Below are 23,776 nucleotides of genomic sequence, written 5' to 3'. Positions count from 1 at the left end.
ATAAACATAGAGAAATGGAAAACATTTGAAAGATGGCTCATTCATGTAGCATAAGAACAATGCAAATTAAGACTTGGGTGGTATTTCTACCCGTCAGATCAGCAAAGATCAAAAAGTATCTTCCACAGTCTTGGCAAGTGTGTGGAAGATAGGCAGTCTTTTGCACTGTTAGAGGACTGTAAATTGGTTCAACCACTTCAGAAGAGAATTAAATTTTTCATGTATATGAAAGTATGAGTCATACATATCTTTACGTACATAAATGTTAAATGTAAGTGACATAGTTGGACATGAACACAGATGTATAAGTATTCATTGCAACATTGATTATAATAGAAGATTGGTAATAACCTAAATATCTACAAACATTATATACATTAGGAACACTTTAAAAACAAAGAGACAAATCTATATGAATTCATGGAATAATCTTGGGGTTGTGTTAAGTCAGCAAAGGAGAATGCTAAGAAGTGTGTACAGAATACTACCATAGAGGGAGGAGATGTATATACACATTTGCTTGTGTGTTGAAAGACAGAAACTGGTTTGTCGTAGGATAGCTCTTTGGTACCTTATCCAAAGAGAATGATATTACTGAGTTTTAAATCCCCCTTTTATAGCAAATATGATTGTTTTTTTATTTTGAAAAATATTTGTCTTATGATCCAGAAATTCTTCTTTCCACCTTAATCACTACAGTAACCAAAACTCAGGGTGGGGAGGGGTATCCCATAGAAATCTTGGCTATTTTTATACATCTAGATTTTAGCTATATTAACCGGCACTTTGGGTATGATAGCAAAAAATGTGTGATCTTTCTGGTGAAGGGATTCTTTTTCCCTCACCTATAGCAAGGAGTTAAGGTTAGCATTTGCATTCTCCATTGCCATTATTTGGCCACTATTTCTGGTTTAGGAACCCATTGAATACAAATGGGCACATACTATCTTAAATCATAATTTTTCATAAATGCTTTTTGCAAAATATTCCTATTCTGTGTACAGTGTAATTTTACCATGTTTAAATATGCAAAGGAAAAATAACTGTTGGAAAGCAGGTGCTTTGATAGGTATTTTCATAAGCATTACCTAAGTTTCATTTGATTATGATTATAAATCTGCAAAATTGGGATTGTTAGTCCTCTTTTTAAAAAGAGGAAACTGAGATGAAGCTGGGCTTCAGACTCAGGTCTGTTGGACTCTGATGCTTTGTACTTACCCTACGCGGATATATCCCTTGTTTAGAGATAAAATACTGTACCTACATCTGTCCTCTGAAAACCCTAAGACACTCCATAAGGAACTTTTATATTATTACAAGAATAACAGACTCTTGCATGCACTGAATTGGTGAAAAGTCGAGGAACAAGAGTGGAGTAAGAGATGGACGTTGTCAAGAAAGAGTGACCAGAGAGAACAGGCAATAGGTCATTCCCTTCATTTAGGTTTTCATAACCCATTCAAGTCTTGCTTTTGCCTCAGCTTTTTACTTTTTCAGATGACAGAAATGACAAATGAGTTTTAAGATACTCTTCAGAAAATTAATATATATGGTAGCATATAAATAAAAATAAAATTATATTCTCCTATAATCAACTACTATTAACATTTTGGTGCATTTTCTCCTTAATGCATGTTGATGTGTGTATTTGTATGTAGATATACACACACATACATAAGATGATTGCTACCATGCTGAATATAATATTCTGTATGCTATTTTCTTAATTAGTATTTTACACCTTTTCTTATTTCATAAAAAAATTAGAAAATGTGATTTTAAACAATTTGTACTTATTCCTCTGCTCTAGAACATTAACTTTTGTCCCAATCTATGAAATAGGTTCCTGCATATTTTTGAAAATACGTTTTGTCCCCAACTTTAATAATTTCATTAAGATAGATTGCTAGAATTGGAATTACTAGTACCAACAGTGTGACTATTCATTTTGGTATACATCACCAATCAGCTGGGTTGTGCCGATTTATAAGTTACTTATGAGTCTGATCATAACATTAACCCTTGATTGGATTTTTTATTTTAAGTGTTAGAAGGCAGATGTCTCAGAGTGTAATACCCTTAATCAGATATTGGAATCAATAGTCCCCGATTGGATGCCTTTGGCATTTTTCTTCAATCCTTTTAATATTAAGTATAATGGAATTTGGGAGATTTCCCATCTTGCTGGCTAAGCCTGTCTTAGGAATTACTTTCTGAATGGCTTCTGTAGAAAATGTAACCCATTAGATATACGCAGAGGGATGACACCTTAAAGGGCCATGCCTATGTGAGTAAATGATATTTATCATGCTGGAGTCTTTATATGTAGGAGCTGAGAGAGGTTAATTGGCTTGCCAAGATCACATTTCAAGTAAGAGATTGAATGGATTCAATCCAGGATTTTCTGGTTCTAAAATTCATTTTCTACCTACCTTGCACTGCTGTAAAAACAAAAGTGTTACTTGGGTTTTCAGGTTCTGTTTATGTTTATTTAAGATTAAAAATTACTGGACATTTTTAAAAAATCATTTACAATGCCGTTCTTCAGAGATAACCGCTTTCTGTGCTTATCTCCCAGTCATTTTCTGTGCATATTTTAAACATAATTGATCATGATATATGTGTGTGTGCATATGTGTGTCTATATGTATACATATACCATTTGGTAAACTGGTTTTATTCATTTTATCTCCTATTATAAACATGTCATGATGCCATTATTATTTTAAAATGTGTTTAATGACTGCAAAATACTTCAACATATGAGTGAAGCACTAACATATAAGGTGGTTCCAATTTGTTCCTCTTTATAAGTAATACTGTAATGAACATCTTTATCTGTACCTTTAAGTATTTTTTGAGGATAAATTCCCAGAAGTAGGTTTCCAGAGTTACACTGCCTTTGGAGAGGCTGCAGAAGCCTTTCAAAAGGGAGCAATCCAATATATTGATCTAAGTTTCTTTTTTTAGTAAACCCCAGTTGAATCCAGTTTATTCCCTATGGCTATTTAATATAACTTTCACCTGTGCCTCCTCATGTACATTGTTGCTTCAGATCAATATATATGTTCTATCAATTGGACAGCACACAGCGTATACATAAAAATAAATGACAGTTTTCGAATTTAGATTAGCCACCAGAAGTAAATTTAAAGTAACTGAAACAAGTCTGTATTCGTATCCTTTACAGCTATTATGAAAAACAGTGTTCTAGGCAGTTTAAATAGACTGCATATAAGAAATAGTATAAAGTGCCTGCTTATGACACAGATTTGGGTAGCAGAAGGTCAAAGCGTCTCCGGTTTACGTGTTCTGATCCCCTTCTGTCTGTGTGAACACATGAGTGGTCTTATACCTTCCTTTCTGCATATTTTACCCCAAATCATGATGTAGCTAGAGCCCCTGCCTCCCTGTGAGGAGCCTTAATACAAATAGAAATGCCAGCAGAGCAAAACCATCTGGCTAAATTGCTTCTTCTCAAGATTTTTGTGAACTACTGGCACATTAGACATGTCATGCAAATTGTTCCCATACATGTTAAGTAATGCTAATATATTAAAGTTCGAATTCATTAGCTTTTCAGGAACAAAGATTATGGGTGTGTTGTTCTATAATAATTTACTAGCAATAAGTAGGTTTTAATTTCATGCCCTGAGGGCTGTGTCTTTTTTGTTGTTGTTGGTAACTTGTTTGTGCAGACAAAAGATTTACAGAGATAATAGAAGGAGGTAACTGCACAGATGTGATCAAAATACTGGAAATTCAGTGTGGTTATCTTCTAGATTCCAAACATCTGGATGACAACTACAATATCCAGCCAATCATGTGGGAATTTCTAAATCTCTGAATACTGGATCATGTGTAGGAAAAGCTGTATGTGTTTCCTGGGCTATATAATGATATGAATAATGCTAACCCAGGCCCTGTAAAGTTGCCGATACCAATAGATTTCTTTAAAGGAAAAACACTCCAATATCCTCCAACATTTCTTTGTGACCTTGCAAGAAATAGTGCTTTTCAAGTTCCTCATTTGAGTTAACTCATTTGAGTTAAACTGTAATGGGTTTCATTTAGAAATTAGCCAATCTATTTCCTGATAGTTACTGCATTTTTTTTTTTTTTTTTAAGAAATGAAAGTTTTCTCACGGGGCTTCTCATTTTTTTTTAATAATGTAATAGTGCAGTTAAGATTCTAGAAACTATTTCAATTAGGTGTTTAATCATCTCACTGTTTCAAGTTTGCCACCGAACGCTGTCTCATGCACTTTTTCTTCACTGTCACGTGTCACTGATAAACATTTAATAAAATTGCAACTTGAATACACAGGGATCTGTTCAAGTCTGCATTCCTGAACTTGCTTTGATTACCTCTGTCCAATAACTAGCACATTCCTGGGCAGGTGGTAGAATCACATTAAAGTCTATGAAATTGAATTTTTGACTAGGTATTTTTTGGAGGGAAATCCCCACATGTGAGTATGTCTGAGTTTCTGAAAATGAGGGAACATGTGACGTGCCTATTAATATTTGACATATGAAGGGAAAAGTTTAGAGTGTGGGGAGGTCAAGCGATCTTAGTGGTGTTCAGAATGGGAAGTTGATAACTTTGTTCATTTTATGAATTATTTATTCTTCTTCTTAAAAGAAAAACAATTTCAATGGACTTCTTCCCCTCCGTTTTCAAATAGTTCAGGTTTCTGATTCTTAACATGTTACCTTCCTGAGCTAAATGGCAAAACGTGGTTTGCACCGTCCTGTCTTTTCTCCTTTCCCTCCGTGATTGATCCTCGGATTCCTGCCTCCAGTTCCTGCTTCCACGCCTCTGCCCATGCTGCTTCCTGTGGGACCCTCTCCCCCCATCCATCTGAACCTGTCAGCCAACGCCATCTTTTACAGCCTGTCGCAAAAGCCATCCGTATTTCCTCTGCACAGCTTTTCCTGTTCTCCTGCCAGGTGTCCCTTTTCTGTCCTTTAACATCTCACCGAGTTTTATTTGTATCACCTTTAATACCATATTTTCGTTTTCTACACTCCTCTCTGACCACTAGACGCTAGCATTCTCAGATAGCACTGTGTCTTGCTCACCTTTGGCTTTCCCATAGTGCTCAGTACAGAGCCTGGCACAGAGCAGGTGTTCATGAGAGACAGACAGAGAGACAGAGAGACAGATGGAGAGAGAGAATGAATATGAATATTTAAATATATTAAAATATCTCTCTTTGAGGCACTCTAGAGGTTAGACTTGGTAGAGCTTAAGGGAATGAAAAAGGGGATGTTCACTCCTTCTGTAGAGTTGGAGTCTGATGAAACACAACCCAGATCTCTCTGCAAACTCCGTGTCAGTTTGTAGGCCAGGCTACCAAGGTTTAGGGGACTTCATTGTTTCCTGTGTGTGGAAGCAAATACAGAGCCTCAAAGCTCACCAGGTCTCTTACATTTTCTTTTCTGCCAACGTGCCTCACTATGTCACTTCCCCCTGGTCAGGACAGAGGGGCTGGCCATCGCTCCCCTCAAGCAGTTCAGCTAGAGGGGAATCAGCCCCTCAGCCTCCCTGTGGGCACTCCCTGTGGGCACTCACTCCCCGCAAAGACATCTGTCTAAATGTTCTCCCTTTCGCCCTTTCAGTGATTACACATATTTTAGTGGTTGCTAAATTTGAACTAGACCTTGATTCTGTCTGCCTCCTTTTAATTTTCTAGTTTGTCAGATTTGGGTGATTTTAATGATACAGTTTTTAACTTAAGGAAATGTCAACTGACAATGGTACAAATATTTTAATATCTTTTTCTTCGGTCATATTTTTTTCCCCAAAAACAAGGAAGGCTCCAAGCATCTTTGTTCAAGACAGTTTGACCACCTTGTTAACACCGTGGTCAGCTTTGATTTTATAGGTGAAGGCCATTGCAGACTCAAAATGGATTTATGTGGAAATATCATGATTTCTTTATCCGGACACATCTCTTACATCTTCTTATTGAGAAAAAGAAACAAAACAAAACAAAGCCTTACACCTTGGGAACAATAAACGTAGGAATTCTTTTAGGCTTGCAGGCAGTCAGTTACATCATTTCTGAAGACAGAAAGGCTAAGTTCTCCCAGGGAACACCTACCTGCACAGTGGTAAAGAGCAGATTGAAAGGGCAATCTCTGCCACTGTTCTGCCCACTGCCTCATGCCCGCCTCATAGTCCCCGCTAGAGATAGATTCTGGCATCCTCAAGAGGCCTTGTAAAAGTATTACTTATAAAGAATGAACAGTTCTTGAGCCATCCTTCCAACTGACCATACTGAGACAGGATTTGCACTAAGTGAAGGACTATATAATTAGCAACGTGTATGGTAAGTGGGTAACACAGAAGAATAGGATTTTCTGGATATGGGATCAAATTCTGGTCTAGGATTTTGATACTTATCACTATGGCTAATGCCAAAGTAAGACTATTGGATAATGGGAAGAAATACAGTAGAAAGAGGAAAAATATGGTCTTATTAGTGACAATAAAATTGGTGAAAGCTTCTAATAGGAATATTCATCCATAACATTAGGAAAATAGTCCATGATGATACTGCTCATGTGGGTAAGAAGACTTGCTTAAAAAAAAAAAAAGCAAAAACAACAACAACAACAAACGAAGCTTCTGCTTCAGAAGCAAATAATCAATAATTTGATTTCTAATAGTCATCTTTGCCGTGAGGACTTTTACAATGAGATTATATAAGCAAATTGATTTCCCTATTGACTTTATCAGAAAATTGTCAAATGCCCCTGAATCATCCCTCCAGGATCCTCAAAAAAATGCCTATAATAATCTTCCCAGAAAATTATTTTCTGGATTTCATGATTTCCTGAAGCTCTTTCTGCAGCATTTGATTATTGCTGCTGTAAATAACGCCAGAATTATAATTAAGAAAGATATGAGGGGCGCCTGGGTGGCGCAGTCGGTTAAGCGTCCGACTTCAGCCAGGTCACGATCTCGCGGTCCGTGAGTTCGAGCCCCGCGTCAGGCTCTGGGCTGATGGCTCGGAGCCTGGAGCCTGTTTCCGATTCTGTGTCTCCCTCTCTCTCTGCCCCTCCCCCGTTCATGCTCTGTCTCTCTCTGTCCAAAAATAAATAAAAAACGTTGAAAAAAAAATTTAAAAAAAAAAAAAAAAAAAAAAAAAAAAAAAAAAAGAAAGATATGAATGTGATATAATAGCATAATAAATACAGTTGTATATAATTAATTACCACATTGCCCCCTTTACTTGATTTTATATTCATGTTGAAAGCTCTTAACTATGCATGTATAATTGATTTGCTATGGTATATGTGGTTGTTTTAATAAAAAGTTGCAATTGAGGTTTTTATTAAATAGTATAACTCCCTTATTCCACTTTTTCTTTGGAAAAAATCAAATTTAACTAATGTCACCTCATTTCTGGAACTACATCCTGTTGTAGGTGAACACGCTGGCTATTGTAACTACCATAATGAAAGATGAGTCAGACTTTCTTTCTTCCTTTCCTTGTTTTCCCTGTGTCCTTGAGTTTTCCCAGAAGCTACATTTCTATAGAATAAATTTCCCTGGGCACCATTTCTTCCATTTGATGACTTGGGTACTCAGAGATTCGCAGGTTTTTGTAGTTGTAATATCCTTTTTTTTTTCCTTTCCTTTTCTTTTCTTCTCTTTTCTTTTCTTTTCCTTCTCTCTCTTTTTTTTTTTTTTAATGCTAACACTCTACCACCTCTCTCACTGTTGCCCTTGTTTTAAAGACCAAACTTTGCAACAGTTTTAGGATGCCTATGAAAGCTTTAAAGGCCTTCTGGGATATTTTGAAATTGAGAATTCAAAGTTGGTCTCTATGCCTGAAGAAGAAAAAATAGCCAGTTGTTAGCAGTTTTGAGTGGCTAAATTATTTGTATGCTAAACCTTCCAAATGGCACCATTTAGGTCTGGCAAACAATAGAGAATGGAATGGAGTGCAAGCCTTCCTGGGTTTAGTAAAAGCAAACAAACAAACAAACAAACAAACAAACAAAACATGAATCCTGGGATCAGTCAGCGTGCTTGTTTCTGAAGTCACCAGTGCGGCAAAAGCATCATAGGAAATCCTGTGGTGTGTCTGTTGTGACCAGTGCAGACCCGCACACACAGTTCTCTAGGATTCAGATCTCTGCATCTGTCATCAATCACTTAGTCTCGTACCTTTTGCATACTCCTCATACCTTTATTGTTCCTTCTCACCTTCCCATTCTATTCACGTGTGAAGGAACACTCCCCCCGCCCCCCCCCCCCCCCATCAACCACTGAGAGGTTTGACAGGTTATTTCATCTACTAGCTTCCTCCTTATCTCTCCCACATCCTCTTTATGCCCTAGGAGCAGGTAAATTCACTACCAGGTAATTATAGTCCATCATTTTCAATAATAATTTTCTATGGAAACTTCTTAAACCATCTCGAAGCAAAGCAATAGGCTGAATAAAGCAATTAACAAAAATTCTTTTACTGAACTTTTAAAAACTTAAATTTCTGCCATACCAGTGAGTGAGAGGTACATACAGAAAGGCTACATCGACAGGTATTTTTCCATTGTGTTCAATTTAGTCTAACGTTGGATGGGCTGGGAAGGAAATCAGCAGATTCACATGACTAGACAGTATAACACATCATACATCTAGATTGTTTTATATAAAGCTATTACTGGACAAATCCTTCTAAAACAAATACTACAACAAAACTTTCTTATTACTAGACATCAGAGGATCCTCATGTCCATCCACTATTCCATGCTGGTTTAACACAGCCACACCATGTGACCATCACAGATCGGTGGGGGTGACTTAGCTCTTACCAAAGATGACCAACAGGACTTGGGCCAAACTGGTGGAAATTTTATCTTTAGATATCTTTTGTGCTTCACAAAAGAAACAAGAAGTCCGAGCGGCTTTCTGTAAAACAGAAAATCAAAAACAAAGCAGATGATGCCAAAAAGGAAAAAAGAAATCTGGCAAAGGGATTTGGTATGATTCCCTCAGTTATCTGTGCTTTTTCAAAATTGAAGACCCTTTTCATCTTTTAGATGGTGTGTGTCTAGAGTTAGTTCGAAAAATTTGGCCCCTTTTACAAGCATTGTTAACAGATTTGAAATGAAGCAAGAGTCTATCTAAAAGTTCTAGTACAAAGAAAGAATGCGAATAAATATCGGGAGTTTGTGATAGAGAAGGGTATTGCAGGACACCAAAGGACCAAATGCACATTTGGATTTATAAGCCAACAAAACACCAAAGCCGCTGAGTTTTTTTCTCACTAAACTAGAGTGAAGCTCTCAAATATAAATGTAAAACCCAAAATATATATACAGTTCTGTATATATAAAAACCAACAACAAAACTTTACTGTGAAAGGATAGGAAACTGAAGTGTGGTTCCAGGGTGATAGCTTGGTTTACACAGGATCTTGATAGTTTGTACCTTTAACAGAAAGGTTCTAGGCTCGGAAGACTAGATGTTAATGTTTTTTAAATATTTATGTTTGAGAGGGGGGAGGGCAGAGAGAGAGGGAGACACAGAATCCAAAGCAGGTTCCAGACTCTGAGCTGTCAACATAGAGCCCAACGCAGGGCTCAAACCCACGAGCTGTGAGATCATGACCTGAGCTGAAGTCGGACACTTAACCGACTGAGCTACCCAGGCACCCCCAAATATTAATATTTTAAGCACATTTCGTGCATCATAGAGATTCTAGACACTCTCCTGGGACCTATAAAGACAGCTGGTTCTAAATGGTTTTCCACCTCCTTTCTGGAGAACCCATTAACTTCTTCTATAAAGACTCCTCTTCAGTATTTAGCTATAGAGGCACAGGAATGTCTCATGATTTTGGGGAATGCAATAGTGTGAAAAGCAAGGTTGTAAAATGAACTGCTTTCCTCCCCCTTTCTATCTAATTTCTCTCTCCCTGTGCTGTAAGGACTAGGATATCTCTTTCTGATTCCTGAGCTCATGTTTAACTCAGAAAGTATAGTTTGCAAAAATGTCCTGCATGTTCTAATTTGTATGACGGAAGGAGAAAAGAACTCATCTGAGCACCAATTTGACATCGTTTTACTCCAACAGTCTTTAGAAGCCAACACCCCTTCCCTTTTATGACTGTCTCAAATGCCCTTGCTAGCCAGATCCCTTTTGCTAGCTACAGTGTTTGCACATTTCCTTGTTAATCAGCTGCGTAGGCTCAGAGACTGTGTGTTTTGGTGTTGTTTGTGTGTGCAATCTCGTGCTGCTTCCTGAACGCATGTGTCCCTTCCCTTCACAGCCTACTCGACACCCAGCACCTCCCCCGCAAACCGATTCGTCAGTGTTGGACCACGGGATCCAAGCTTTGTAAATATCCCTCAACAGACACAGGTGGGCCGCTCTCATCTTTTCTGTATGTGGTGCAGCTTGTTTTATTCATCAGGTGCATTGTAATTCGTCTTTTGGCACAACAGGCTGCATTTCCCAGCCCCTGTTTGGTCCCCTTTCCTCCTGACCCCAACCTTCCTGGCCCTACAGCCACATTTCCCTGTGTTCTCAGAAATTGTGGAAAACGCTGTCTGCGATTTTTCGTTTCTCGTATCGAGAGGGTAGAAGAGGAAGGGTTCTGTGCCAGAACTCCTTTTGCGGTGGTGAGAAAGGTTTCCCAGTGCTAGATAGCGTGTGTTTCCTTGTCTAGGAATTCTGGTCTCTCTACATGCAAGCAGATGGAAAGTATACCTCTACCCGGAAAAGTCCACTCTGGTTGCTGTTAAAATCAGAGTGCATCCAGGGAATGGGGGAACCAGCCACTCTTCTGTATTCACTATAGGGTCCCCAGGAACCTGGCAAACTTTCTGAAAAAAGAAAAGAAAAGAAAGGGTTTCTGAGTCCTATTAAGTTGCTGGTGTTGGCGCAGAAATAGGTGATATTTGTTACTGGTTACGCTGGCCACTAGAGAGCAAGGTGCAGCAGGGTGGGAGGGGACATATGCGACTATAATGTCATATTTTGAGGTAGGTGATTGAGAAAAGAGTGTACGACGACATCTAGAGCTTGTTTTTCAGTAGACAGTTGTGTTTTGTCCTAGTATAGGTCAAGGAGAAGAAATCCCTTTTAAAAGTTTTGAAATGGCTGCTGTTCATTAAGAAACAGTGAGAGACTTGGAGTTCAAAGGTAGTAGATGTAGAGATATTTGAAGTTTGTGAAATAGAATTAGATTAAAGTTTGGATAGGAACTACTCTCTGATTTCCTAATTAGAATGGAACTATATACTATCATGATTGACATAAAGTATGTTCTTTGTGAGGTTCTCAGCATGTTGTTTGAAAAAATTCCCTGGGATATTTTGTGCATATGCCTGGGTGTGTAATCTCCAGATGCCAAATTTGTAACTACTCATCTTTGTTTATAAGAATATGACCAGATACTTATCAACGGGATAGATTTGCCTTCCTGGGTCCATTTGCTCACTCTGTAAAGGATTTTAGTTTATTGCTGTGTCGACAGTGCAGGTGAAACTACATTGCATCTGAAGCCTTCCTTACGCCAAAGCGGGGTCACAGAAAGTACAGCCTCAGAGGAGGCAGCTGGGAGGGGAAGGGGAGCAAAAAGGGGAGGCAGCAGGTTAACTCTTGAATTTCCCACTTCTGCTGTTCCTCCTGAAGCGGGCATATCCTTGGCTTCTGGGATTAACATCTACTCTGGACCTGCCATAAAATTGTTCCGGTTTATTGCTTATTTTCCTATACCTTCAAATGCTTAACTGGTGAATTGGAAGTTGAATAATTACCTCAGATGCATTAAAATTTGATTTTGTACTTTTGGCTCATGTGTTCAAGTTCAGTGGGAGGGGGGAACCGGGGACAGTGGCTCTATATTGAATGATTGCTTTTCTTGAAGCCCCAGAGTGCTTGGGTTACTTCATTAAGAACCTCAAATATGCAGTTTGGAAATGTCCTGTTTGTACTTTACATAGTATTTTTTTATACAATCTGTGATTCATAGCACTGAAATGGTACCCTGTGTTCCTTTCAATTTGTTTCTCTATAATCAAAACATGTTATATTCCAAAAGGCTTTGTTTCACAAATGCCTTATTGAACCCAGAAACTGAGTCTTCATGATGTTGACCACAAAAATTCAATTCTTAAAAATCCAGATTCTCCACGCATCTGGATGAATGATGTCATTTAGACCCAATTTTGGCATCTGGAACTGAATTTTTTTTGGTGTCTGTTAAATATTTGGCATCGTAGGGACAACAGCTTAAATGTTTCTTAACACAGTTACACCTGCCACATTCATCTTGAAGAAAACCATCCCAATTGTCTTATGAGAAACTGTACTAATGGAGTTGTCATTTTTTTTTTTTTTAATTTTTTTTCCAATGTTTTTTATTTATTTTTGGGACAGAGAGAGACAGAGCATGAACGGGGGAGGGGCAGAGAGAGAGGGAGACACAGAATCGGAAGCAGGCTCCAGGCTCCGAGCCATCAGCCCAGAGCCTGACGCGGGGCTCGAACTCACGGACCGCGAGATCGTGACCTGGCTGAAGTCGGACGCTTAACCGACTGCGCCACCCAGGCGCCCCAATGGAGTTGTCATTTTTAAAAAAATGTGTGTGTATATATCCTAAGGTAAAAATGATATGCTCAAAATCTTTTTTTAATTTTTATTTATTTATTTATTTTGAGAGAGAGAGAGAGAGAGCGAGCAGAGGAGGGGCAGAGAGAGAGGGAGAAAGAATCCCAAACAGGTTCCTAGCTGTCAATGCAGAACCCAGACCGATGCAGAGCTCAAACTCACAAACTGTGAGATCGTGATCTGAGCCAAAACCAAGGGTCTCTTGATTTAACTGAGCCACCCAGGTGCCCCTATGCTCAAAATCTTTTAATTTTAAGGAGCATATGTTAACTCTTTAAAAAAAAAAAAAAAAGGAACTACTTTCCGGAACCATTTAAAGTGTTAGACATGTATAGATGTAGATAAAAATGGGGGGCGCCTGGGTGGCGCAGTCGGTTAAGCGTCCGACTTCAGCCAGGTCACGATCTCGCGGTCCGTGAGTTCGAGCCCCGCGTCAGGCTCTGGGCTGATGGCTCGGAGCCTGGAGCCTGTTTCCGATTCTGTGTCTCCCTCTCTCTCTGCCCCTCCCCCGTTCATGCTCTGTCTCTGTCTGTCCCAAAAATAAATTAAAAAAAAAAAAAAAAAAACAAAAACGTTGAAAAAAAAATGGTCATATTCTTAAAAAATAATCTCCTTTTTGAGAAGACATTAGTTCAGAAGTGAGTCTGGTTTTTCTTTTTTTACAGGAATTTTTTAAGACCTAATTTGAACATGGCCTGCAGATTAGTAATTTTCTACACAAGCTTGCATTTTTTTCTACCTTTGATGCTTTTGTTGATGAGGCATGAAATGTGTATTAACTGAATTATAGAAAAGTTTTCTGGAGAGACGACATTTTGCTTTCTACCTTTAGAGAAGTAAAATTGAAGGGTCAGCCAAGCAGGTACTTGAGCTTTACAAATGCAGAAGAGGTACACAAATGCATGAACAAACGCAAGGTCAAATGGTGTCCCTTTCTCCAAAGACCAGTTCCCAGTGGAAATCTCTTCAACATAACTGAAGCATTGACTTATAGGAGACAGATTAGATATGGTCTCTGTTGTTTTGTAGCAGATAGAACTTGAACGACTGTGTAGACCTTTTAAATAGGCAGCTTTCAGTTTATAAAGAAAGTAAGAACTTTATTTATAAAAAGTACTCTTGGGGCACTTGGGTGGCTCAGTCGGTTAAGCGTCCAACTCTTGGTTTTGGCTCAGGTCATGATCTTGCCGTTCGTGAGTTTAAGCCCCACATCAGACTCTGTGCTGACCATGCAGAGCCTGCTTGCGATTCTGTCTCCCTCTCTTTCTCTGCCCCTCCCCAGCTCTCTCTCTCTTTCTCTCTCAAAATAAATTTTAAAAAACCAACAACAACTTTTAAAAAAGTATTCTTTAATTATATAGAGCTTCTATTCATTGAGCATTTTCTGTGTACTAAGTACCTTAGGTACATTTCCCAACTAATCTTTGCAGCCACCCCAATAGGGTAGCTATAATTATCTCCACTCTATATGAGGAAACTGAGACCTAAAGAGATTATTCATTTTCCCATGGCCATAAGCAGTGAGAAGTGGAGGAAGAATTTGTACCCAGTTTGCTGACTGCAAGGCCTGTTTTCTCTAACCATTGTGCTTCACGAAGGCCTCACATGCTGGTGAGCCACACTGACTGATGCTCAGCTCTGGAATACTATGAGCATACTCCCTGCTTTTAAATCTGAGACCATATTGGGGCGCCTGGGTGGCGCAGTCGGTTAAGCGTCCGACTTCAGCCAGGTCACGATCTCGCGGTCCGTGAGTTCGAGCCCCGCGTCAGGCTCTGGGCTGATGGCTCAGAGCCTGGAGCCTGTTTCCGATTCTGTGTCTCCCTCTCTCTCTGCCCCTCCCCCGTTCATGCTCTGTCTCTGTCTGTCCCAAAAATAAAAAACGTTGAAAAAAAAATTTTTTAATCTGAGACCGTATTAAAATCTAATCACCAGTATATATCCAAGAGATGGAAAGCAAGGTCTTGAAGAGGTATTGGTACGCCCATGTACTTGGCATTATTCACAATAGACAAAAGGTGGAAGCAACCCGGGTCTCCATGCACAGACACATAGGATAAACAAAATATGGCATATACATTTTGTTGTGCATACACCATTTTAATGTGGTATAGTGCATATGATCTGGCCTTAAAAATGAAGGAAATTCTGCAGTATGCTACACGGATGAACCTTGACGATGTCATGCTAAGTGAAAGATGCCAGTCCTGAAAGGACAAATACTGTATGATCCCATGTATGTGAGGTTCCTGAAGGAGTCAGACTCATAGAGAGAGTAGCAGGGTGGCTGCAGGATGGGAGGATGGCGGGATGGAGAGTTGTTGTTTAAAGGGTGTGGAGTTTCCATTTTGCAAGATGAAAAGAGTTCTGGAGATGGTTGGTGGTGATGACTGCACAGCAGCGTGACCGTACTGAATAACACTAAACTGTCCACTTAAAATTGGTTTAAGACAGTCCAGTTTATGTTATGTGTGTTTCACCACAACTTTTAAAATGTAATCGTTCGATAAACTCCGATGGCCCTTTCACCTCTGAAGAGCGTGAAATTCTGTAAAGCAAATAGGAAAAGTAGGCAGTTTATCAACAAAATCCACAGTAATTGTGTGCTGACCTCTCTCAAAGTACTGATTCTCATGCCCAGCACATAGTGGGTGGTCAGCATACATTGCTTGAATCTAAATGATTCATAAGAAAGTTTAAAAATAATGACTTTCTCTCATTACAGTCATGATGCATGTTAATTGTGGAAAATACAGATGGGAAAAATAATAAAAATCACTTGTAGTCCTACTGTTAACATTTCCATATAAATCCATCCAGACTCTTTCTATGCATACAAGTATATTGCAAAAATGAGATCATATTACATACCCCATTTGATAACTTGCTGTTTCTTCCCTTTAACAATATATTATGGCCTTCTTTCCATGTAAATTGGAAAAATTGAATATTGGCTTTTATTGCACCAATTCATCATCTGTAATGATTGGTAGGGAAAGATAACGTGGATAATTGAAAGCCATTTTTTCTCCTCCTTCCCTTCCAGTCTGTTTTTTTTTTTTTTTTCCTCCAGTGAATTCCTCCCTTCACTGAGATGGAATCGCCTTCTTTTTAGCCTTGCCTTGAGCTAGTTTTCTTTCAAACCATCTTGCAATTGCGTTGTACATTTCACCGCAGCTCGTGGCTGTGTTTGAACATTCCTGCCAAGTTATCTGTCCCATTCTTCTGCCTCACTTGCCTGCTACCTCTGCTACTATCATTATTTGACTCGTATCCCTCTGCATCCCCCACTTCGTAACTCATTAAAATAGGGGGTGTCCATCTCCCTACAGCTTTCAGAACATCCGTCTGTTTTGAGACACCATGACCGCTTGGTCCCACCCCAAATCTCTTATTTTTCAAATTTGTCCTAGGATCAGTTGATATTAATGTATAGAGAAGTCTCTGGGGCATAGAGTTTTTACTTCACTTTGGACACTATTAATGTCCCCTGCACGCCCACTGAATGATACAATATAATAGAGAACATGCTCTCATCTCAAATAGCAGAAAGCCAATGGCCATTTCAATTGCATCTCATAATTTAATCTGATCCCTGAAAACGAGAGCCATTAAGAGGATGCATTTATTTAGAGGAAAAAGTTAATATTTCATCATCAGGTAATAAATAGAAATACCAATTCCCATACAGAAGGACTGAGCAAAGAACTCATTTTGATTCAGGTTCTAGTTTAATCAGAATGTTCAAATAAAATGCTTAACCTGCAGAACTCCAATGAGAACTAATTCTTTAAGATGAAAAATGAGTGCAAACAATATTAAAAACAGGCATTTCTTCCCTGCCACCCAAATCTATCACTGTTCTGCATCAACAGAATTGTGGTATCTGAAATGCTATTTAAAACCAAATTACCATTTGGGTTATTAGAAGAATCGCTTGGCATGGCATGGGCCTGATTTGTTGACAAAAAGGCACAGGTGCTGTAACCTTTGCTTAATAAATCATTTAGCTGCTCGGCCTGCGAGCAGTGTGACTTCACTGCCTTTGCTTCATGAAATTTATAAATGTAGGCACAAGCCACACACTTCACTGTGCTGGAAACCACCTGATCTAGAGAGGTCCCTGCATGGCTAAATTATGGGCATGTCACCCATTGTCTGCCTCTGGTGGGGATGCATAAGGAACGTGGGGAGGCAGCGAATATGGAGAGCGTTTCCATCTGTTGACATTCTGTGTCATATTCCTGAAGTTCTGCTTGAGAAACAAAAGCATAGGCAATCCACAAAACTCTTCATAAGTTCCTTTCTTTGCTTACTCACCATTTCTTATAGTATTCCCAACACCTACAGAATGTAGGATGTAACAATTCTCCTCAAGTTGTTCAGAGACTAGTAGAGGACACAGATGTTTAAAAAAACAATAATAGTGGGGTGCCTGGGTGGCTCAGTCGGTTGAGCGTCCGACTTCAGCTCAGGTCATAATATCACGGTTTGTGAGGTCGAACCCCACATAGGGCTCATTGCTGTCAGTGCACAGCCTGCTTCAGATCCTCTGTCTCCCTCTCTCTCTGCCCCCCCCCCTCAAAAATGAATAGACATTTAAAATAATAATAATAGTAATGACAACAACAACATTAATAATGCAGCGTGATGCCAGTTACAATAGGACTTGCCTAATTTGCCTAAGAGGCTTTGAGACCATAGTATAAGAACTTTTCAAAGAGTGGAAGGGGGCAGAAAGGCTAAACCATTTTTCTATCCATATCTAATTTTGATGTGATGATATGATTCTGGTTTTCATGTAATTCACCCTTTTTTTTACCCCCCTACCTTTAATTTTTGCCCATTTATGCTATGCATGAGCTGGTAGATAAGGCTTTATTTCACCCCTCCTAGGAAGAGCAACATGTTTATTGAGTTCTGTCTTCTCTGGACCAACCAGATACGCAGTCATGTCCTGTAGCTCCTTCACCCTTCATTTCCAAGAAACTCCCCCTCCTTGTGTAATGCCCTTGCCCAGGGCACCAAGGTCACCTGAGATTACACTCAAGTTAGCTGAAGCCTTTTCTGCCTCCTCTCCAACCTGCCCCGTGCTTTCTGCCTGTAGGAGGTTGGGTACCCACAGAAGTTCAGGGAGCAGCCAGAGAGCTGCAAAGGCAGGAAACTAAGATTTCTTAGAGGCAAAAAAAAAAAAAAAAAAAAAAAAAAAAAGTAGCTTCCCCTTTCTAGTTAGAATTGAATTTGAGCATTTCAGTTACAAGCCCATACAATGACAGACAAAATTTCATTTCCTTCTGATTTTGGACGAAGTTAAGAAGACTTATTGGTCAAATCAGTACTGTGTCTTAAGTACCCACATGTGCCAGGTTCTGTGCCTGAACTTGCTACCGGACTCAGAGTCGTCTGAGATTGGTGCTGTTATCCCCATTTTACAGATGAGGAAACTGGCATTTCAGAAGAGTACCTTCGTCCCAGGCCATTGAGGTAGCCAGGATTTGAACCGGTTTGTCTCTCAAACTTCTCTTTCCCAAATGCCATCTGCATGGTTAATTACTATTAGTGAAAAGTTATTGACCATTTTCTCTTTAAGATGGCCTAAGATTGACTCATCCTCTTACATCAAGGAATCAGAAGCCTAGGAATTGTGTCCTGTGGGATAGGACTGATGCCTCACTTGGTCTTTCTGAAGACCAGTTTCCTATTAGTTCATGCATCTGTAAAATAAGACTAGGCTCATTCTGTCATCCTGTCTGGGAAAAAGACCTTTACTAATGATGTTGGTCCACATCTGTGAGAACAGCTAGATTCTGCCCAGAGACCAGATAGCAGAGCAGCTGAGATTGTGGGCTTCCTTTTCAGAACTTGGATAGAACTTTATTCCTTCAGTTAGAAGCAGTATATGTTTTCATTTTTTGGTTATTTTTTTTTCTTTTTTCTTGGTAATTCAATTTTTTCTAGTCTGGTTTATTAACTGTAGAATGATGATTATATGATCTCTAATGGTTGTTTTAAGTCTTAGTTCTGTTGGTGTAGAGAAAGTAAATGCTTGATTCCAACTAAGCATTCAACAAATGATAGCTTTTATTGTTTGGTTGATAACTAAATTCATATTTATATATTTTTTTAACGTTCATTTTTGAGAGAGAGACGGAGACAGAGCGTGAGTGGGGGAGAGGCAGAGAGAGAGAGGGAGACACAGAATCTGAAACAGGCTCCAGGCTCTGAGCTGTCAGCACAGAGCCCAACACGGGGCTCAAACCCACAAACCGTGAGATCATGACCTGAGCTGAAGTCAGTTGCCCAATCAACTGAGCCACCCAGGCGCCCCTAACTAAACTCATATTTAAATGGTATTTTCTGGATTATAAACTATTTTCTCATTTGATCTTAAGAGCAACCCATTAAGTAGGCAGACCCATTATTGTTGTTATCCCCATTATACAGTCTTTCAGTTTTTAATTTAGCAGCACCTTTGAGATGTCCTCAGCCACACACTTCACTTCTGGACAAAGTAAGGGCATCAGTTCTAGATACTGGTCTCCTTTTCTCCCTCCATTCTTATGCTTCTGTAATCCCATTACCTTTAACTCTGTGTGTTAGTGCGGTGTTAGTCTTTTTTGTTTGGTTGGTTTTTGCTTTGCTCCAGAAAGATTTGGGGAAGCTTAGTTACAGCAAATGGATGATTATTGAAAGAATTAGGTGCCTACTTGGGATTTGGCACACAATAGGTGCTCAATAAATACTGGCTCCTTCCTCACTTGCCTCTTCTCAGTATTAAAATGAGATCAGTGGCCACAGAGAAGGGTAAGATAAGAGGGAGCCTGCATAGGAAATAATTCGATTTTACGGAAGAAGAAGGGTAAAAAATCTGGTATCCGTTAAATTAGCCTTGGGATCGTGGGAAAAGGGGGGCCAAAAAATGAGGTGGGAGGAAAGCTAGAAAACAGAAGGTGAGAATTTGTACAGAGAATTGAGAAGAGTGAGGTCTGAATTTGATGATAGCCTTGCAAGGAAGCCAGGAAACCCTAGTTTTGGTTGCAGAATTGCTGTCAAAATTCCCAGTCTTTATTTTTTATTTTAAAAAAAAATTTTTTTTAACGTTTATTTATTTTTGAGACAGAGAGAGACAGAGCATGAATGGGGGAGGGGCAGAGAGAGGGAGACACAGAATCTGAAACAGGCTCCAGGCTCCATGCTGTCAGCACAGAGCCTGACGCAGGGCTCGAACTCACGGACCGACTGCGAGATCATGACCTGAGCCGAAGTCGGACGCCCAACCGACCGAGCCACCCAGGCGCCCCAATTCCCAGTCTTTAGATGGCTCTTGATGATGATGCTTCTGATCGGCAGAAGTTCCAAGATACCAAGGGAAACATATTTGGTACTCATGGCCTGATTTCTTTGTGGGGGGAAAAGGGGACAAGAATGTGAATTAAAGAGGAGGATAGACCTATTTTCACATCCTGGCTATGCCATTCATCAGCGTGATCTTGGACATTATCCTTTAAAATTCAATGCCTTCATCTATGAAATGAAGGCAGTACCCTCTACCTCCAAGAAAAAAACCCACTTGAGCGTGGCTTAAGCCAATTAGAGTTCTTTTCCTGACGTGAAATTCTGAGTGGCTGTTGGCCTTATTTCATCTGCTATATGATGCCAGCGGGAGCCCATGCTCTTTCAGGGGTCCTACTCCACCATCCTCAGCATGTTGTCCATTCATCCTCATGCCTGGTGCCTCTCGTTGCAGAATGGCTGCTGTGGCTCCAGATCTCATGCCCATATCCTTCTCCACTATTCCTCTTACATCAGGGAAACAATGGTCCTGCCATACTCCTCCCCTGTTTCCTGTTAGCAAATTTCTGTTCAGGCCTGACTAAAATTGGATTCCATTTTAATCTTTAGCAGCACAGAATGCTGGGAAAGCTAGCACAGAATTGTCTTGATGGCTAAAATCATGATCTGTTGCCGTGGGCTGGTTACATTGTCCTCCCTAAACAAAACTGCCCCAAGAAGGAAGGGGCCATCAATAATAGGTAAACCGTTAACAGTATTTGACACATTCCTTTTTCCTACTCTCTGCTGGGTTTCATGTGCTTTTAACTCCTGTTGTTGCACTTGACTCCCTTCATATCTTGATGCTTGTCTTTTTACAGGGCCTTTCCTCTATACTCGCTCCCCATGTGTGTAAGAAACATATATACTGTGTAAGTGTCTGTGTGTGTGTGTGTGTGTGTGTGTGTGAGAGAGAGAGAGAGAGAGAGAGAGAGTAGTGATCATGTCATTTTAGCCCTCTGTCTGAGTCCAGGATTCATGCAGACATACTGGAGTTTTGTGCAGACCAGCTCCCACGGGCTGGGTCAACTTTCTCCCGGTAAACTAGAATTCTGCAAAGACTGAGTTGGAGGACATGTGCCTTTGTAATTGCAAGGGAACTCTGTGAAACAGTGCCCTCCATGTGCCCTCCCAGGTGCTTATCAAACAGTCAGCAATGGGTTCTGGGTTTCTCTTTTATGACTTGGAACCAGATGCTTCCTTTGCAAAAGAAAAGAGCCTGGTTTTGCTGAGCTTGAGTCAACAGAGTTCAGAGAACAGGAAAATGAGTTGATTGGCCCCGTTACGTGAACTGTGAGGCGAGAAGGCAATACAGGTGGTTTTGCCCCCTTTCCCCAAAGCCGCCGCATGCGAAAACTCCCATGCCCCAGGAATTTGCTTTACCAAATGTTTCTGAGCTCTAAAAAATAGGCTTTCACATTTAGGAGGGGTTCCTTTGGGACACAGGCTTTCCCAGGCTTTCTAATGAGCCTGAGACCTTGAAGGTCCCACTGACATACACAGTCTTAAGGCCGGTAGCCTATTGTCTAAAGTGAGATTTTCAAAGATCTCAAGTGAGTCCTCAGTGATTCTTCCTGTCCACTTTTCTCACACCCACTTGTTTACCTTCCTGTTTGTTTATTGAGGATGGAGGCACATTCTTTTATCAGTGGCCTCTCTTTTTGAGATCTAGCCTTTCAATGGAGCCTATTCACTGAGCTACATTCCACCGCACACGCCTCCCCAAAATATTTGCATGAGAATTTTTCCTTAGGCTTCACATTGCTTCCTTTACAGCAGAGATGAAATAACTTAGCACTTCTAATTAGCTTTCCACTTTCCAAATGCTTTACACATTAACTAATGAATCACAGGAGCCTGTGATAAGCTGGAGCCCTGTGTTGGGGCTGGGACACTGGGTTAGGACAGGCTGTCCTAGCCCTGTGTTCCTTGCCCTCACGCCCTCCCTTCCCGGAGTCTGAATGTGTTGGGATAACGGAGCTGCAGCCCAGGCATGAACTTGAAGAGCAACCTCAGCCCCCGACAGTGCTGCCTTAATGAAGTAGAACGTGCTCAGTGCTCCCTTCCAAGGCAGGATAGGCCAAGTGAATGTGTCTGTCCTGTTGCCTTGAGTAGTTGGGGGAAATTTAAGGCCAGCTCTCATGGCACACAGCTCCTGCCTCTCTCATGTACAATCCTTCCATGGATCCCTGGACATTATGGGGCGGGGGTGGGGGGTGGGGAAGGAGTGGTACTGGGGAGATGGAAGGACCGTATGATAGAAAATTCTAGTAAGGGAACTGACTGTAGTAGGGACCTGTGCATCTTGGTAGACTAGGAGTCAAAATACTTGGATGCCTAGCTTATCTCCCCCACTCATGAACATGTGATTAATCTTGGGGACAGGGGGAAAAAAACTCAGAATTTACTGAGCACCTAGTGTATTCTTGGTACCACACTAGGCTTGAAGAGGGCCATTGAGATGCGTGTGTGTGTGTGTGTGTGTGTGTGTGTGTGTGTGTGCGTGCGTGTCCAGTCCCTTCCACACCTTCTCACAGACGTCTAGGGAGAAAAGTAAACAAACTATAGTAAAGTATGATAAATGAAAAAGTTGAAGTATGTATGATCCGTAAGGAGTACACAGAGTAGGTAATTAACTCTGGAGAGAAGCAGGGGAGTCGTGGAAGCTATTCTAAAGGAGGTGACACATGGTTTTGAAGGAGACAGACATACCCGGTAGGTACAACATTCCATTCCAGGCACATGCAAAAGAGTAGTAGTGTGTGTTTGGAGAACTTTACTCTGTTTGGCATACCTGTCCATGTAAGTGGCAGAGAATGTTGAATAATGAGGCTGGGAAGTTAGGATCTGGTCATGAATAAATACATAACTTCAAACAATGGGAAGGCAACTGGACTTCATTCTGTGGAGGGTAGGAAGCAGGTGAAGGACACAGTGGGATCTCTGCATGTGAAGAAACGTTAACCTAGATTGCTTTAACACTCATTAGGTACAGGATTTTACAGATCATAGTAGTTTGAAGACCCATGATCAGGAGGTACCCTCCTCTCCTGGGCAGTATCATACAGTAGAGAAGACATCAGCTTTGGAGTCAGACAGACTTGATACTGATTTATCTCAGTACGTGACTGCTGTGAGTTGAATTGTGTCGTTCCCCCTTTCCTCCCACCCCTACCCCTTCCCTGCCAAAGTTCATAGGTTGAAACCCTGGGCCCCACTGCAATGGTTTTTGAAGGTGGGGACTTTGGGAGGTAGGTTTAGATGAGAGTTGGGTGTCACGATGCGATTAATGCTGGTGTAAGAAGAGAGTTTGCTCTCTTTCTGCCACCCAAGAACTCAGTGAGAAGGCAGCCATCTGCAAGCCAGAAAGAGGACCCTCAGGTACAAATCAGGTACAGATCAGCTGGAACCTTGATGCTGGACTTCTCAGCCTCCAGAAGCATGAGAAAATAAAGCCACCCAGTTTATATTTTGTTATAGCAGTCTGAGACTAGTATAGTGATTTGGGGGTAGTTTTGAGCCTTTCTGAATCTTACATGTCACATTTATAAAATTATAAATTGTTTCCTGCATTCCACTTAGAGTTTTATGAAGATTCAATATGGTTAGATTGTAAGACCCCCCAGTACCCCCCTGGCACACAGAAAGCTGATATGTGCTGTTGCTGCATATTCACCCCTTAGAACTGAACCTCTGTCAGCACCAGAGGTCAGGCAGGATGCATCTCATTCATCTTTAGGACCCGGGACCTGTGATTGCCAGTAGAAACCCAGAAATGTTAATATGGCAAAACTCCCAGAGGTAATC

General features: G+C 40.5%; 1 protein-coding gene across 10 annotated transcripts in view; it reads left to right on the top strand.

Annotated features, from left to right (window-relative positions):
- The window catches only part of NFIA (nuclear factor I A), a 576,975-nt gene that overhangs the window by 527,325 nt on the left and 25,874 nt on the right, over positions 1 to 23,776 (top strand). For 8 of the 10 annotated variants that reach the window (XM_058717200.1, XM_058717202.1, XM_058717199.1 and 5 more), the window contains one exon: positions 10,293 to 10,384. The exons of the other annotated variants lie outside the window; for them this stretch is intronic. In XM_058717200.1, coding sequence (XP_058573183.1) covers positions 10,293 to 10,384 — 92 coding nt within the window. The remainder of the gene's footprint in view (positions 1 to 10,292; positions 10,385 to 23,776) is intronic. 10 annotated transcript variants of the gene reach the window in all.

Source organism: Neofelis nebulosa, chromosome 2, assembly GCF_028018385.1.
Source record: "Neofelis nebulosa isolate mNeoNeb1 chromosome 2, mNeoNeb1.pri, whole genome shotgun sequence".
NCBI lineage: Eukaryota > Metazoa > Chordata > Mammalia > Carnivora > Felidae > Neofelis > Neofelis nebulosa.
This window is presented reverse-complemented; position numbering and strand designations above follow the sequence as displayed.